This window comes from Agelaius phoeniceus, chromosome 6 (genome assembly GCF_051311805.1).
Source record: "Agelaius phoeniceus isolate bAgePho1 chromosome 6, bAgePho1.hap1, whole genome shotgun sequence".
Classification (NCBI taxonomy): domain Eukaryota; kingdom Metazoa; phylum Chordata; class Aves; order Passeriformes; family Icteridae; genus Agelaius; species Agelaius phoeniceus.
The window spans coordinates 25,144,054-25,162,511 of record NC_135270.1 but is presented as its reverse complement, the minus strand read 5'-3'; the positions used below and the strand labels follow the sequence as shown (position 1 = coordinate 25,162,511).

Below are 18,458 nucleotides of genomic sequence, written 5' to 3'. Positions count from 1 at the left end.
CTATTTTTGACAAAAGTACAACTGTCTACATTAAGGTAAAATACTTACTCCACCACTGTCATGGAATTTAAAGTATATAAGCCATTTGGCTTTTTCAAGTATTCTTTAATACTTGATCCATCTGAAGTGCTGACATACAACTACTACTAGTAAGTATTCAGGAGACTTATCAGGCCTAGAGAGCGGAAGAAATTATTACTTATTTTCTTTTTCCCTACTGCCTGTCTTATCAACTGTTCCAAACATACCTTCTGAAACTCCTCCATGCAGGCAAGCCTCTCTTTCCAGTTACCACTGTCCAACTGCTGGATACAAGAAGCTGGAAGGACAGCAGCAGCTTTCTCTTCACATACTTCTATCTGCAGCCAGATCAGAACAAGGTTAACACTCCACTGGATCCCTTCAGAGGAGGGCAGCAACCTTAAGGACAGGTAATATACTGGACTGACCCTTGTACTGTGGTGCATTTACAAAACAGGAAAAGGGTTCTGTTGTAGATTGAAAGATTTTAGTATGGATTGTGGTTTAGGGGGTCTTATGGGTTTAGAAAGCTGCTAAAACTGCACTGCAACAGAAAAGTAATCTCTGGAAAGTATGAGAAACTGTGCAGACAGTCAAAAATAATCTTGAATACCAAATCTTGAATACCAACTATCTGCTTAAAGAATCAAGCAGAGGTAACCTAAAATTTGCAAGGTAATTTTGGATCAAGTCTGAATAAACACTGACGACAACAATTCAGAAGTTGATGAGTGCAGACAGGTCTTGTCTCCATTTTAGCAAAACAGAAAATAAAAGTTATTTAGTGATAAAAACTTTCCTTGTTTCACTGGTGTCTGCATCGCCTTCAGAAACTGTCTTCTCATTTTCTACTGTATAACTAACAATATAAGCTGGATACACAATAGAAGTTATTCACTGTAGGCAACACTCCAAATATAATTATGGTTTGGACTGACAGTCAAAAAAACTTGCAGATACACCTAGCAAAGCTTTAATAGCTTTTTTTACTGTTTGAGCCACAGATTCTTGGTTGGGAACCAGGTAAACTCAGGTAAGTAGGTAGAAGATGGTCAGCTAACATGCAGAAAAAATTCAGTAAGTTTTTTGAAATGCAACTTCCTATGAACAGCACAAACATATTAGTTCATTTAATTATTACTTTATTTCACTTCAGATTTCAATGTAAACTCCAGAATAACGCATTCTCAGGCTTTTAATACCAGACTCCTTCAGCAAATCATGTGTCCTAAATTACATATGAAGTATCACTGTTTTTTAAATTTCTTCCTACTTCAGGGACAAAAATATACCCTGTTATAAGGGTATAAGCATGATTTATTGCTTACTGTCTTAAATGGCCTGGTGCCAACAACAGCCTGAAGAACAGGTGTATTTACCAAAGTCCCATTTCACCAGTTACCAATTTATACATACTGCTTTCCCTTCTCCTAACAAAAACGAACAACCTCCATGAAAAACTCTGTAGTACCTGAAAGAACTGACTAACCAAAGCTGCAATCTTTGCTTACAGAGGACTTTGTATTTTAGAGAATAGCAGAATACTCACAGAGAGCTCCGACTCAAAGATTTCTTTGGTCTCAGGACCCTTCTTGCCTTTAGGCCCAGCACCTCCTGTACCTGCAGCTGTAGCTGGTTTGCCTTTCTTCGGTGGGGCCCCAGCCTAGAAAGTAAATGGACAAGTTAGCCAAGATCAAATAGGTCTCTAGCTCACGTATCAAAAGAACTGCTGTCTATCCTATACTACACTTCTGTATTCTAATGTCAGAAAAATTAGTATCTCTGATAGCATAAGAACTGCAGGCAGAGATAAATTAGAGCTTATTTAATTATACATTGCTTTTAGACTACAGGTTTTACTAAGTATAACAGGACAATGGAAGATGAGAAAGAAAGGAATGATGTATTTGTGAAAGTTCAGGAAATAATTACTAATCTGTATGTTCTCCTATGGATACTGGTTAGATACTAAACTTGTGACTGGTGTCTCTTTCTCAGGTTATCTGAGTACCAATAGATTTCAAAATTTTATCTATTTTTCGATTGACTTACAGGTATCCCACCTGAAGAACTAAGTAGCATGTTACAAAGACCATCTACTGCAATAAATTTTTAAAATCCAAAGAATAATATTAAAGAAATACAGGCTAATAGTTCAAATTACTTCAGAATATACAAAGGAACAAACTAAAAACTATGCTGAAAAAATACCCAATACTTAATTAGTAACCTCCCTAGTTCCAATAAATGTTGACTTCAGCCAAGTATTATATCACAGAGCACATCAATGTTACAACACCTGAGGCTTCTCTGCATGTCTCCAGTCTTTTATCACTATTTCAAAATCAAAATCTGGTATTAAGACATAAGTGACAAGACAGTTTGTATCATTAAAAACTGAGATGTTATTACATTCCCAGAAAGTCACAGATTCCTTTTGCTGTTAGGCTCACCTACTCTTGCAAAAGGACAGTGATAGCTCAGTGGAGGCATATGTTCAACAGGCCACCTCTGATCTGCAGTAAGTAACTATTTGATGCAATCGCAGACAGCTGATTGTCAGACAGCCTCTCACCTTTGCTGCAGATGCTTTTTTCAGTGGTCCTGGTTTGGTTGCTGCATCTTTTGTTTCTTTATCTCCTGCAGGTCCTGGAAGAGCAGTGGTCTTTCCAGTAATAGGCTTGCCTTCTTTTTTCTCAGCTGCTCCTCCTGCTTTTTTCCCATAAACCAATTCTACCTTTTCAGCACACTCTTTAATCTGCCAAGCAGAGGGGGAAAAAAAAGGTGAGGGTAGAAAGAAGCTATTTAGCTACCACAATTGGATGCACAGTGTCCCTTTACCAGCAGTGGCTCAAACCTGACTACCAAGGAAAAAATGTGAAGAGTTTAGGTTGTTTGCTTTCCAAGACTTTTTTATCTGGTGTTCCTTCAATAATAAGGTTAACCAGTCACTGGCATCAACCATCACTGTATTGCCAAAATAATTCTCCTAGTTCAAAATGAAGTGCATTTATATATTAAGAAAACATTGACATCCTAGGGATACTCATAGATGCTCGGAGATTAAGTCTGAGTACCTCAAATTATAAAGTCTTCATTCAGTCAACATACCTGCCAGCTTATGCAAAAGTATAACAACTTTGCTGTTGGGAAGTAAGTCTTTAATACCAAATCCTATCTAGTAATACAAAATTATGGTTGTGACCTAAAAGCTTGTTTCAGACAATGAAGTGTTAAAAAACCCCCTCCATATTACCACCAACCAAAACCACAACTAAATCTCACAACCCACCTCACAGATAGTACAGCCATACTTTATGTAAGAATCAAGAGATTTTCAGATTCCCTGCAACATCAGTAATACTTAAGTAAAAAATACATATTCAAAAATCTGTGCTGAAATTAACTAGGCTAAAGCATCATCGTTCACCTTCTCTAGCCTAAGATGCATCTTAAATGGATAAATGGAGCCTTTTTTACAACATTTATAACAATACTCACCCGATCAAGCTTTAGTTTGTCCACATCTGCTAGAAATGGATTCACAGCTTTCTCTCCAGCTACTTTCAAGGCAGTGCCTAATGCTTCAAACCCAGCATCTCTTACTTCAGGTGCAGAATCATTGATATGCTACAGAGAAAGACAATTTATGTCATGTGACTTGTGGCTCATGTCTGAACATATTCTATACAAATCCCCTCGCGTTATTTAGAATCTAAATCTACTACAGAGCTACTACTCCTTGACATTCCACTGCAGAAAGAAAAAGGTTGTTTTATACTTCTGTTTTCCTATGTATTGACCAATTCTACTTTTTCTCAGATACAGCCATTTTCTCATCTTTGTTTTTTTTTCCACAAGAAGAAGTTGAACATTCATGCTTTAAACATCATGAAAGTTCATAAAGAGTTTAAAGTTCTGTAATCTTGTCATAATCTCTATTTTTAAAGCCAAGGATATTGCCTATACCAAGGAAAGGGCTGTTTGCAATAAGAAAAAAGTATACATCATTATCATTTACATTGATAAATGTTCTAGTGCCACTGCTGTGTATGACTCAACGATGGTTGTTCTTTTATTCATAGGAAACAACAGCATTCCAACAAAACTTAGAGATGTGTCCAAGATGCAAGTGACAGTGTCTGGGATAATAGCTGTAAATCACTGTCCTAATCTACTACAAACTTAGTGAGTCTACAGCTTCAAAAAAGCAAAGATAAAGGAAACCAAATTGTTCCCCTGAATGACAGTCACCTTCAAGTTGGACATCAGCCAAAACTGACTCTGAGGGCTACATAGCACACAAGAACTTTTTGGTCTCTGCACTACTTTCAGGTCTTTCTCCCCAAACAATCTAAAGCTTCACAACAACAGTGCTCAAGTCAATGCCAGAGAAGTATCAATTCCTTCTGCTTTACCTTGAGAAGTGCAGCACAGAAAGGTTTTAACAGGCTTTTTGGCAGAGTAGAAGGTGTGCAGTGTCGGAAGCTTCTTGCAATGAAAAGGGATGTTTGTTGCTTAATTGTTGGGTTTTTGTTGTCCATGACTGCCAAAATATCTTCACTTATGTTCTGCAATGTGGTCTACAGTGTTGAATAAAAAAGTTAATATTTCAGTAAAGAGAAAGGCAAATCAAAGTTCAAGACCAATTCTCAGACAGTGGGGAAATGTTCACTCTTACTTACTGTAAGAAAGATTGCATCAATGGCCTCCTGCAGTGCCTGCACTACCTGGGGCTTCTTCTCTTTGAATTTCTCCAGGATTGTTGGAACAACCTATGCAAAAGGGAACAAAAATGTCAGATCCCTCTTCACTAATATAACTGGAAAGCCTGATAGTCTACCCCACGCTACTTTGTGGAGAAGCCAGTAATTCAAACATCTCCACTGTACCCCTCCAGAAGTACACAACAGCAGTCTGAACTAGTTTATTCTTGCTGTTTTCCAACATTAAACTCATCCCAGTCACTCTATTAACAAATATAGATTTTTAAACAATTTCAAAACAAAAGGCAGACCTACAAATTCAAAGTTCACATAATTACATATTATGGAATTATACAGAGCATAGAATGGAAATGAATGATTTCACAACATAAAGGGTGTTGTGATGTTGCATTCTAAGAATCCAAGAAGGAATTTAACCTGTCCCCTCTTTCCCAGCTTTCTGACAGCACTAAGCATGGCTTATTAAGGAAGTCCTCATCTGATCTGCAGCTGACAAGATCAAGATTCTAAAGCAACTGGAATCCTCTCTGCAGCAATATTTTTCAGATCTACCACCTTGAAAAATCACATCTGACAGTAAACTATGTCATACTGAAATTTGACAGCAATTCCTACCTAGTCTAGGTGCTCAGTCAGTCACTGCTAAAAAAACCAAACAAATAAAATATTTAAGGGGGGAAAAAAGGTAAAAATAACTATACTGCAGATGTGCCAGTAATATGAACAGGTCCATAGGGGCTCTATAAGAGTAAGGATTTCTGTCACTGAGCCAGAAAGATGCTGATCTTAACTGTGGGAAGCAGACTATTTTCAAGACTTTCATAAACATAACAGTTCATATTTTGGAAGCAGTCAGATACTTTACAGAAAGTTATATGCTCTTGTATAACAAAAAATAGATTTGTTTTCTACTCTGAAGCTCACTATGGGATCCCAACCCCTTGTGACATACTATGACCTAGGCTCAGGTGGTATCTTGGGCTGTAACCTCCAAATTCCCAGTTTATAGACTTCAACACTCAAAAACCTGCAGATAATACAGATGGCACCACAGAGACCATCATACATGCTACTGCAGGTGCTAGATACCCCTGCCCCCCACAGAGAAAAAAGTCATAAGGAGGAGATATTTAAAATCATTAAGCCTCTGTTTTAGAAAATACTGTCAGGCAAAATGAGCATTTTTTAACATGGAAGTTAGAAACCATAGCCCATGTGAGAGGGAAAGAAGAAAAATTATTCCAGGGGTACAAATGCAGTCAAGAGGTGAAGGTGGCATACATGTACTCAATTATAGTGAGGAATATGATTCTGTGCATGATTTCACTACTCCTGTTGGAACACAGACTGCAGACTAGCATTGCAGTGCTATATTTAAGTAATAGAGTTTATAATCATACAATTCTAGCAACAATTCTGTTTTATAACACTTCAACACTCACTCTCAGGAGAAGTCTACATCTTCCTCACAAGTAAATAAATCCAGCAAACAAATCAAGTGAACTGCTAAAATGAGTACTGAGATTATACAATTCAGAGCTGCCATTACACTACTGAAAAAGTCATCTTCTTCTCAACGCCATTTCCTTGGCAACTACAGAGCTACACCCTTGTTTTAGAAGCCTGGCTTTTTCAACACTGAGTAGATATAAGGGTTAACATTTAGAAATAAACTATAAAACAGATGCCAGAATGATTTTTGTAACTACAGACAGCTTTCAGAATGAAAGGGAGCTGGGGTTGTTTAGCCTGGAGAAAAGGAGACTCAGAGGTGACCTTATCACTCTCTTCAACTTCCTGAAGGGTGACTGTGGTGAGCTGGGGGTCGGTCTCTTTCTCCGGGCAACAAGAGACAGAACAAGAGGACACAGTCTCAAGCTGTGCCAAGGGAGATACAGGCTAGAATTAAGAAGGAAGTTTTCCACAGAAAGAGTGGTCAAATACTGGAATCATCTACCCAGGGAGGTGGTGGAGTCACCATCCCTCGATGTGTATAAAAAAAGACTGGATGTGGCACTTGCTGCCATGATCTAGTTGAGGTTTAGAACATGGGTTGGACTCGATGATCTTAAAGGTCTCTTCCAACCTAGAAATTCTGTGATTCTGTGACTGTCCAAACTGTTGTTCAGAGTTCAAGAGACCTGAATGTTTCTGAAGCAGTGAGATTCAGCAACTTCCCAATTCAGAGACAACACTACCAGCAGCCAGGCACAGCAGCTCTCTAATTCTGTTACTCTTGCATATCACACAAAAAAATTGACTGAGCAGCTTAAAGAACACAGTGATGCAGGCTTGAGAAACAAGTGAGAACTGCAACTCATTAAAAGCTCTCTTTGCTCCCACATACTGGTTAAGCTTCCCTGTATTCCCTGACATTAGCTACTGGTAAGAGAAGAGCACCATAGGAGTGAACAAACAGCACTTAACTGGAGCAGCAGAACATTTTGGTACCAAAAATCTCAGAATTTGCTATTTAAGTCAGACAAAAACCCCCACAAAACCCAGGCAACAAGGAAACAGAACACCCACCACCTACCTTCCCCCAACATTCAAAAAACCCAACCAACATAAGCATACAACATGGAGGTGCTAAGAAGAACTCCGATTTAGAAACTGTTTTTTCCACTGTGGCCTACAAATGCATTCCTGTAGGGGTATCTCTAGGACAAGGTAATGTAAATAAAGTTCATTTAATGGCAGAACAATTCAATTTTCTTAGTACAGAAGATTTATATTGCAACAAAGTTTCATGTTGCTGAATATGAATGAAAAAGGTCCTTTCAAACTTAAGCTACAAAGATCTAGGCAAGTATTTCAATACTTACTCTTTTAAGGGGTTGGTAAGCATTCATAATTGTACAAAGAATACCTCTGATAAATACCAAGGCTTGACACGGAAAAAGGAAAGGGAAAAAAGGTGTCCAGCATGAACAAAATCAGGAAAAAAGTACATACTCTTACTTACATGCCCTGCATACTGTCCAAATTTCTTCCGGAGGCCTGTAGCTAGTCCAGCAAGGCATTTGGCAGCCAAAGCAACTAACATAACATTTGTATCCTTTCCAACAACCTGAAGAGAAAATCGGTTTCAGAGAAATGGAAGAATTTCTTACAATAATCAGTGGGCCACAGATTGGGTTATTTCCACAACTGTTCCATTTAGTAATTTTTTACTCCTGAGTATTATATAGACTGTAACTTTTAAACTATCATACAAATAAATTATAAAAAATTAAATTATATGTGCACTCTGAGTTTTATTTACTACCTTTTTGAGAGCTTTCACCAAGTCTGCATAGTCTCCTGATTCCAGCTTGGGATTTTTCACTAGCAGTTCAACAGCCTCTAGAGCCTCTTTCCTTTCTTGCCATTTTTTTGCTTCCTGTAAAGCAAATAATTTACATTAATCTATAAATAGAAACAGTTCTAGAGAAACATACTTGCTACAGACCTTAGATTAAAAACCTTTGTTCCATCCTGGGAAAACCAAGGTCTCCCTGCAGTTCAGCATCAGTAACTGCAGTGAAATATGAAATACTGTCCTTGCCCAGGACATACCTCAGCCCCTTACAATTACAGCTTTCTTGCTGCCAAGTCCAACTTTGAAACTTATTTATGATAGCCCGCATGTTATTAACACTAGTTTGTTATTATCCACGTGGCACTAAAGCACACACTGCAGAATTGCCCATAAGTCTTAAGACTCATCAGCTATACAAAGAATTAACAGGTAGTATTTAAGTTTATGCTTACTATTTTCTCATAGAAGTCTTTGGGAAGCTTGGAGAGAATTTCTACAGCTTCAAGCAACTCATATGCATCTACTTGTGGTACCGCCTCTTCCTCATCATCATCTCCTGCAACCAGGAGAGAGAAATATATAAACAGAGTGACATAAAATTTTGACTAGAGCACCACCTTTCATTGCTTAGAAAGTGCTATCAGCAGCTGTGAATTTGCTATTTCAAAAGACACTCTTTATATTAAAGTTTCTGCCTCAGACATACTTTCTTCTTATGTAGTGCACTCCACATTTTGCACCAGCTTGAGTAAAAGCTTCTTTACAATTTAATGCATTCCTTCACCAACTATATACAATATACTTGCCAATAGAGTTCAGAGATTAAATAGTTTACCTCCATCTGCATCTCCTCCAAGTCCCTGCTGCTGCTCAAATTTTGCTTTCAGCTCCTGTTGGGAACGCAGGAACCTGGTCTGCTTAGGAGCAGCTGATGACACTTTGATCCATTCTTCTTCCAGCTCTTTTAGCTGCCAAAAGGGAAAGGAATCATCGTATCAGAGACATTACGGACATACCCCAAGACAAGCAAGCCATTACAGTTTTCCCATTTCAAAGCCAAGACAGCACTACATTTCACTACTATCTTTTTTCTGCCACTAAAGGAGTGACTTCACATTCACTGTTCAGAAGTTTGTGGATAAACTTAGTCAAAGAAGAGAACATTACTGCAAAGCATTTACATAAGAACAAATAGTAGAACAGTCAGAATGGTGTGGCTTCTCTGCAGACTTTGAAATAAAAATGGCTGAGCACAAAGGAAGCTTTCCTTTACAGCCATGCTATTATTACACAGTAAAACTAAGATGAAACAAACATGCTGAGCTACGTTTGATGAAACAGTTTGGTTTTTTTAGCCATGCCCTTTTAAAGCAAGCTACTGCTTTTCACCTAAACATAATTAACTCAAGTGGGTAGGAGGAAAGGATGCATAATTTGTGAAGTTTTAAAATGATGAAATATTCTATCTTAATTCAATGCCACTTCCTGAAAGGAAACAGTCACATCCTGAGCATCATCAGAATAAGTATGAAGGGATGCACAGAGGAAAAAACTTCAGAAAAAAGAAAACTGAGAATAACAATTATTGACTTGAAGACATTCAGTGCAAGGGTCTTTTATAAGGGCAGCCATTCTGCTACATTCTAGTGCTCAATTGCTATCCTCAGTTCCAATATGTAGCTGCACCCCACAACTTCATGTATGTTCAGAGCAACCAAACTCTGTTATGATTTCCTTACAAACGACTAGGAGTGACCAATATTTTGGGTAAAGTTAAATGGAGCAAAAAAATACATTCCAATTTTGGCTTTAAGAATGCCCAACATCACAGAATCAGGGAGGATGAGAATCAAATATTTGGATACAGAAGTACTTCCTGCCTACCTGAACAGAATTTATGTTCTGCAATGGAGGTCTCAAAGCATCCCTTATCCAACGGTAAATTTCCACAGCAAGGAGCTTGGCTTCGTCTCGAACAGCCTTTTCCCGAGATTCAAAAAGTTTTGGCAATACTTTGATGATTGGCTTCAGTGAGATTATCTTTGAACCAAATTCACTGACAGTGAAACACACGGAATAGCATCAGTGTCCATCAACAGGGAGCAATTCACAAATAACTCATTTTTCAAAAAACAGTTTATGAAAGTATTCCAGTGCACGTTTAGAGATTTCGTCATTTACTCAAACCATTATGCTAGATGTTATTTTGAGATGCTACCATAAAATTTAAAGAATATATGCCCTATCAAAATTAACCTCCACACCCAGCTTGGAATGACAAAATCAGGCCTCTCAAATTACTTCAAAGTACTTAATCCAATCCAGTATTTAAATCAGCTCCCTTGCCAAGGGGAGAAAAAATACAAGAGCAGCAAGAAAGAAGTTGTCCTTAGACCAAAATTTGTATGACCTATTTTTTTTTTTTTTTTAAATCAGAATAGAATTTCCTTTGTCTATCCTTGGAAACAAGCTGCAATAAAAGCATTAGTCACTTTTCCACTTGTTGGACCAGATAATTATAGTGAGCTTGGGTCATCTTCACAGAAAACATATCTGCTAAAATATGTGCCACTGAAGGAACACATAAAACAAGTTTCCTCAGCCAACCACCCTTCCTTGACAGAAGATTCTATGTGCTGTTGCACTTAATACACAAAACTTCCTACTTCAATCACTGATGAATGAGAACACAAGACCTTTCTTTTCAAACTCATAGCAAAGTTAATTGCTGTAGTTACTAAAGCATCATATATAAATCACCTCAAAAGCAATATTTTTTTTTGATTCAGAAAGATTTCTTCTTAATTCTGAATTAGCCTTTCTACCAATCACACTTTTTCTTATGGTTCCCTCCGATTCCAGTTCCACATAAAAAAGCTAGCAAAAAAGGCTGCTCAAGGACTAAAATCTATATGTCTCACTTTCTAGAAATTCTAGTGCACATTATTTTATTTCCACATCAATTTTAAAAAACACTCAGTGTAAAAACCTTCAAAAAAGGTAGTAACAAAATTTAAATATATGAACAAATGAGTTGCCCAATAATTCAACTTTGCTATCATAACTTAAAAAGAGAGCATATTTGGAGAAATGCCTATGCAAACCTATTTGTATCCAATTCATATAATCTAATTTATACAACAAGAAAGAATAGAAACCTTAGCACAAGACAGAAAACACCAGAAATTAAACTAGTAATGCATTCAAGCTACCCACCTAGGTACAACACAGAAAAATTTTGTTATCAATGCACAAAGTCTACCAAAGCATAAGAAAAATTTAAGTAGCAACACAACTCAGAAGCAGAAGATGGAGTTGAAGCCTACAGGGCTGCATAAGAGTATTTGATCTTAACATCACAAAGATAATAAAATACTGCAAGAAAGAAAAAAAACATATGCGGCACATTTTACAGAAATAGTTAGATGAAAGATACTGAAGAAGGTTATGCAGGTCTCTAACTACACTGCACTGTTAAAAGGACATTTAACCAGATAAGCAAATTAAAATACCTAAAACACATTCTTAAATATAGGACAGTAGTTTCACTTAGCAGAAGCATAGGTAATGTGTTAAGCCCAAAGCTTTATTTTGATATTACCGAAGCCTGAAAAAATCAGTTTAACAAGGATCATCTCTATATATGCCCCAGCAAGTTCTCTAAAAGCCATATAACATAAGGCACTCTCCACATACATCACAGAGTTTTCACATGAGCTGCTTTACTCAAAAAGAAGTCTTCTGTCCATTAATTTCAAAATTTTCTGTTTTCTTTAAAAAAAACCCTAATGGTCAGTAAATTTTATATACACCCAGTACAAGAATTTCCTAAAACCCCAGTATTTTTCACTCAATGGCAGCAAACAAACTTCATGTGGAACCAAAAAATAATCTAATACTGAAGCCTACTACATCATCTTAAATTAGATTTGATTTTTAGGGAGCGCTAGCAGCTCCCCTTTTCAATAAAGGAATTATTATATGGACAATAGAAGCTTACTGTGCAATGAGCTTCGTATTTTTTTTTCTTTCTTCTAAAAACACACACTGTGTACCCAATTAAACATGCTCACATCAGTGAGGAAAACAGTGGTTTAAAATAAACTAAAACAAAAAAACTAAACTATGTTTTAGTTTTCACATCAGTGAGTTTATTACAGATATTCAGAAGAGAAGCTTCACAGTCTGGTACAAGACACAGGAATCTTGCCCTTCTCTCAAAGGCTGGGAAAATGGAAGTTTGGTAAACAGTTACCAAGAATGAAAGAGATCCAGATGAGTCTAGTACAACATAGACAACCCTCACATCTAAGAAATCCCATTATGCTGTCAGCTGCTGCTTGTCAAAAAATACCAATTCAGGAAAGATGCATTCTAGTCAACAATAACAAGGGCCTGCTAAAGACAGCAATAAAATTAGACTCCATATATTGCTGGAGTGAGGAAAAAGAAGAAAACCACAAAAAACACCATGAACTAAAAGCTTACCTTAGTGCTTTCCTCAGTGTCTCTATACATGCTACTATGATTTTTGGGTTTTTGTTGTCCAGACCCTTTAATAATTCTTCTTGTATTGCCTCTCCTTTCTCAATTTCTATATACATTAGACATATATCTTCACCCAGCTCTTTTGCTCTGGCCTTTGGCTGATTGAACACTTTATTTACAACTCCTGATGCTACTTCTCCTGTTGTCCTGAAAGATGAGAGGGTAGTACTTTTGGAACATTTATGTGAATTAAGTGTTCTACATCATTATCCACAGGAAAAACACACCCAACACCAAATCCAGATTAAGACCCAACAAGCCTTCACATAAAAGGGACTACATCCTAAGATAACCTTGAAGGAAATAGCCCTTTTTAAGGGATGGATTCATCATCTAGTTTTATAAAAGAACACAGATCACAGTTCATATGATTCTAATATCAGACTACACCAGTGAATAGTAGACATTCTCAAGAGTTTATTAACACTCTCTAGTTGAGGTTCACAAATAAATGCCATGTCCTGGAATTATCTATGTTGCAATATGTTAAGGGTATCAGCACATAATCACAGCACAGTATTTCACACAGACTTCCAAGCTTCACATAAACTAAATCACTGACACCACTTTTAAACCAAGGAGTGTGGAAGGTTTTTAGATTTTTTTAAACAAAGCTTTGTGTTTATTTGTTTTTAAGTAAGACCTTTATTCATTTCATCAGGTCACAAAGTCAGTGGGCCAAAGTGGACTAACTGGCCTGTTACATGCTTTTATTTCACCCTCAGGAGTATGGGCTACACAACATGCAAGTACTAAAACACATCCAGTGAAGAAATTGGCAGGTATGAAGATTTATATTGGTTATGCTGGATGCAATGTCACATAAACATAACTATATTTTATTTCATGTATGAATTACACAAAAAAGGCTCCCTCCTGTATAGATAAGACTGTTTCAATCAAACAAGAACAGAGATTCCAGTTCACAGCACTTACTCCACCACATTAGTGATTCACTTTTTTCACCATTTCAGAAATTTTTACTAGCGCCTTCAATAGTTTTTTAGAACACTGCTGCAAGTAAGTTGTGATAAGTTAATATGCACATGGAGGCCATCCACAAGGAAAGCCTGCCATTCAGCAAGTTCTCCAGATTGGAAAGCAAGTTCTGCTCCTAACAGTACAGATCAGAATTGATAGTGGTCACTGCATAATTTACATGCAGCTGCAGCCTTTCTCAGAGAGGCACATTAAACTGTCCTAACACCATAAGAGCAGCAAGAAAAGGCTACTTACTTCCCAGCTACATAAGCATTTTCAACATAAGCAAGCGCTGCTTCCAGTCCTTTCAGCTGAGCCACTGCATTGGAGTCAGTCACAAATTTCTTTATCAATCCAAGATATTTGGACCATTCAGGACTCTTTTCATCATCTATCTTCTGGAAGAGCTTAAGGGCTTCTTCATAACCGTTTAATCTGGCTTTCCATAGCTGGAATCAGAAATTGGACATTTAAATGTTGTGCTATTACAACCTTAACTCACCAATCTCACAAAGCTCTTCAATCACATTTGAAAGTATGCTCAGCAAGCTAGCACCTGCAGATTTCTCTTCAGTGTCTATATGAATGACATGCAACAGGACAAAATACTTCTTTTTCTCCTCCCAAGAATGATCTGGATAGAGAAATGCCATTCTTCCCCCCTGCTCTTCATAAGTTCTAGCAAACACCAGTGAGGAGGTGGGAGCCCACAGTTTCAGCTACAGATGAGTAATTTCTCCACGTGAATGAGTGTACTTATCTGTCAGCACACAAGCTTACGCCATACAACGCTACTAAAATCTGCTTAATAGAGGTTATTCAGCCTCTAGGTTGGATAGAGCTGATGCAGTTTCAGATCTGTTAATACTCACACCATGCAGCTGTCAAGATTACCCAATTACAGAGTATTTAGATACAGAAACACTACAAAATCATCATGAGCAGAGATATGCAGCAAGCCAAATCCATGATCACCTACCTTATGTTCACATTTCTGATCAATGGGCAATTTCATCCACTCACTGTCGTCCCCCATTGTAAATCAGGTTCTCTCTATAACTACAGTAATTTCTGTGGAGATAAGGACAAGTTAAAAAGCAGAAAAATAAATATTGGGTGAATACATACTTATACCTAAAAATACAAAAACATAAAACTAAACCAACCAACAACAACAACAAAAAAATCAAACAAAAAAAAAACCCCAACCCCCCCACAAAAACACCCCATACCAAAGCAAAACCGCAACACACACAAAAACTCCCAAAACAACAACAAAAAAATTCCAAAACAATACAACTCCCCAGTTCTGTAGCAAATCTCATTGCTAATATGCAATCCGAGATTGTAATTATATTTAGAGGCACACTTTGAAGACCAGACCACTATTTTTTTAGCTCTAGAAAATTACCAGAAGCCGTTAAAGATTAGAGAGCAGTGCAATTTGTAGTATTTCTTACACTACAAGTCTCAGCAGGTAAAACTTTTAGTAAGCTGAAAAGGCATGTGGAATATAACCTCACCTAAGCTTGAGGAGGAATGTACTACAGCTCAGGCACTAAACCAAAATGAGTTCCCATCAACACTAAAAACTGGCTCTTACTGACACATGCTTTTAGCAACAGGTGCCATGAATCAGTGTCAAAAAATAATCAGATGCAAGTGTAAGGACAGTCATTTTAACAACTTTATAAACAGCACAATAAAGAGTTATCAAGAAGAACAAAACCCATTTTTGCCCTAATGTAGCCAGCATCAGCAACTGTCAACAAGAGATCAATTTCTTGCCACGTGGAGGGTTTAAATCCTTAATCATTCAAGTTGTAGTGGTTTCTCCCTTCTTCCTTTCCTTTAGATTAAAACAAGAACACTGACTATTAGGGTATGACAGATGAGATCTTAGGCTCAATGCCCATCTCAGACTTATTGTACAACTAATCTGACTGCTCAGAAAATAATGAGACAAACCAGTCTGATGCAGAGAGGTCAGCAAAATGAAAATAGCAGCAGCAGTAGAAAGGGCTCCCAGTGTTATTTATAAGCACAAAATCAAACCAGAGAGGGAGTAACACATTTCAACACACCAGTCTGAATGCACAGACCAAGCCAAGAACTCTATAACCCCACCATACACAACAATTTACCATTACAGGCATATAAGTACACAAAACTAGCAGAATGCTTCTAACAGAAATTCAGCCTTTGGCCTACAAAGTATTTCACCTAATTCACTCAGAGGTTGTCTGTAGAAAATTAATCCCTTGAATTAGGGGCATATTTTCACTCACATAAATGAAATAAGTAAGTACTTCAAAGCCTTCTGTCAGCTGCACAACACTAACACATACAGCTAACCTGACAGCAAAATAAGACTAGCAGCACCATACAGTAGAAACAGTAATTTTTATTCCTTCCTGGATAAGTTAGAAGATACTTAAGTAACATCCCAACCTCCCAATAATTAAAAACCAAAAACCGTAAGAAACAAAAAGAACTCCAAAACCCCTACCTGTCACCAATACACACAGCCCCACAGCAAATTACACTAAGCTTGCCTTAAATATTTACAAGTTCCTATGGATGTTAATACTGTTCTCACTGTAATTGCATGAACTATTAATTTGCCCAATGGCAGTAAAACAAGAGTCAATGTCAGAACACAAACTGACTACATACATAAACAAGTGCATCCAAGCGTTATTAGGGTGTTTCCTTCTCATTCCCTTTCTCATCAAAACAAACAACAATATGGATATTTTTTCTTGACATCAGCACAGTGGTAACAAGTGTGCTTCTAAAGAAGCACACTTTTTTTGGGGAGGGCCAAAGAACTGTAAACCACTGAGAATGAAAGGATCTGCTTATTATGTAAGAAGCGAAGTACTCAGAAGTGAGGCTACCTAAAACCCATTCCACTGAACTGTTAATTCTCTTTCACTATCTTTTTTAATGCTCAACTTACTAAAAAACAATACAAAAAAACCCCTCTAGTCACAGCATTCCTCCATGTCAGGAATTGACAAAAAAAGGTACTTCAAATTAAAATTTACAATGAGAATAGAACTCAAAGGTCATACCAATCCCAAACAGTCATACAAGGTCAAAAGGGCAAGTGAGTTACTGCATCCAAACCCCATCAGCCTTTTGCAATGGATCTGCTTAAACTCCTGCTTATGTTTTCTTTCCCCAACCTCTCATTTGTTCTCTTATCCCTCCTTCAGCCTTCTGAGAGAGTTCAAAATGAAATAGAAATCAACAAACTCCTGGTTCAAACTCAATGCATTTTACCTATTAAAAAAAACCAACCAAAAAAACCCACCAAAACCACAAAAAACCAGAAACCAAATATGCACACCGAAACAACACAAAAAGCACCACCCCACACCCAAAATAAGATGCTCATGGCAAATACAGAAATAGAGGGTAAAACATATCAAACTCTATAAAGGCAACGACTTCTCTCTAAAAGCAAGAAACAAGACTGAATCCACATGAAAAGCTTTCCAAACGGCGCACCTAGCAATAGATGCATGCATGCTGTAGAGCGAACAATTTCCAGCAGTAAAATTCCCCATTCCTTAAGTTAGCTCTGCAGCCAAGTGCCATCAGCAAAGACAGCTTTGCCAGTATAAACTGAGCTGGCATTAGGAATATCTTCATTTGAATGCACCAATATAGAAATAATGGAGTACTTCCTCAGTGTGGATGCAGACAACAAATAGATGCAGTGGTCTCTTCCCAAAGTCACATACACCCTTGCGAAGAAAAAGCAGAACGAACTTTATAGAAAATTAGGTAGCTCTGATTCTTAATCAGAAACTTGGAACTAATTCAAGCTATTGCCTCTTTATACTTTTTTGTTGAAGGAACCAATAAAAAGATAATAGTTATTCTGAAGAAAAATGGGAAAAAAAGCATGAACACAAATGTCAGCAACAGAAACACCAGGATAAACTTTTGGCACCTGTACTAGACATCTACACTGTTTTTTTAGAAAACTGACAAAAGCATGAACTTACTACCTCAACAATTAAAAGAAACATTATTTCTCTCCATAGATCTGTTCTGCCAAGGAAAGAAGTCTAACTGTAGGACAGTCCTCAATCAAAACCTCAATTCAGTTCAAACCCTAAAGTCAATACCAACTCTATTAAAAAGGTTTGTCCATTACCAGAATGATTTACAATTATTTTTATCCTTACACACTGTCCTGAGTTGACTATATGATGCTTTTATCCCCAATCATTTAGTTCTGTTTTATGCTGAGTAATAAGTTTTGCACGTTTAAGACGTGTTCCAGAGAGTGAAGGGAGGGAGAGAAGAAGCACGCAGTTTGTTTTCAGACACTGCACTCACTCCTCCACATTCCTGCTCCTGAATGTGTTGTCTGCAGAGAGACAGCAGAACAGAGCTCTCTTTTGCTTTTAGTTAGTTTAGCTAGCTGAAGCAAAGAAGTTCCCTGGACTGTAGTTTTTTTCCTTTTTCTTTAGATCTCTTGAAACTTGCTCTGGACTGAACAAGTCCAGAGGGAGCACCGACAGCTCGCACCTGTGGCCTGCCGGGCCGGGCCGGGCCTGGCCTGCGACATTTCCAGCACCGGACAGACTGATCACAGACTGAGTGAGCTCAGCTGCAACCCAAGGACAGAGTTTTATCAGCTTGTCATCTCTTTTAGAGCAGTAAGGAGTTTTATTGTTTGATATTGTTTAGGTTTTATTGTTTAATAAATAGTTTTTTTCCACTTTTCTCCAAAGAAGTAGTTTCTCGTGGACCGACTAGGGGGAGGGGCCAATTGAATCTGTTTTACTAAAAGAGCCCCTTTGGGGTTCTCTCCCAAATTTGCTCTAAACCAAAACACACATATAGAACAGTTCACTGCC

The 18,458-nt window shown here is 37.6% G+C and overlaps 1 protein-coding gene across 5 annotated transcripts in view; it reads right to left on the bottom strand.

The window, feature by feature from the left end:
* The window catches only part of CKAP5 (cytoskeleton associated protein 5), a 54,577-nt gene that overhangs the window by 29,299 nt on the left and 6,820 nt on the right, over positions 1 to 18,458 (bottom strand). For all 5 annotated transcript variants that reach the window (XM_077180103.1, XM_077180099.1, XM_077180101.1 and 2 more), the window contains exons 2-15: positions 14,558 to 14,649; positions 13,834 to 14,027; positions 12,538 to 12,744; positions 9,934 to 10,105; positions 8,885 to 9,017; positions 8,502 to 8,605; positions 8,017 to 8,130; positions 7,714 to 7,818; positions 4,707 to 4,796; positions 4,440 to 4,604; positions 3,523 to 3,651; positions 2,597 to 2,779; positions 1,571 to 1,684; positions 249 to 359 (exon numbers count right to left, since the gene is read on the bottom strand). In XM_077180103.1, coding sequence (XP_077036218.1) covers positions 249 to 359; positions 1,571 to 1,684; positions 2,597 to 2,779; positions 3,523 to 3,651; positions 4,440 to 4,604; positions 4,707 to 4,796; positions 7,714 to 7,818; positions 8,017 to 8,130; positions 8,502 to 8,605; positions 8,885 to 9,017; positions 9,934 to 10,105; positions 12,538 to 12,744; positions 13,834 to 14,027; positions 14,558 to 14,614 — 1,878 coding nt within the window. In that variant the 5' untranslated portion in view covers positions 14,615 to 14,649. The remainder of the gene's footprint in view (positions 1 to 248; positions 360 to 1,570; positions 1,685 to 2,596; positions 2,780 to 3,522; positions 3,652 to 4,439; positions 4,605 to 4,706; positions 4,797 to 7,713; positions 7,819 to 8,016; positions 8,131 to 8,501; positions 8,606 to 8,884; positions 9,018 to 9,933; positions 10,106 to 12,537; positions 12,745 to 13,833; positions 14,028 to 14,557; positions 14,650 to 18,458) is intronic.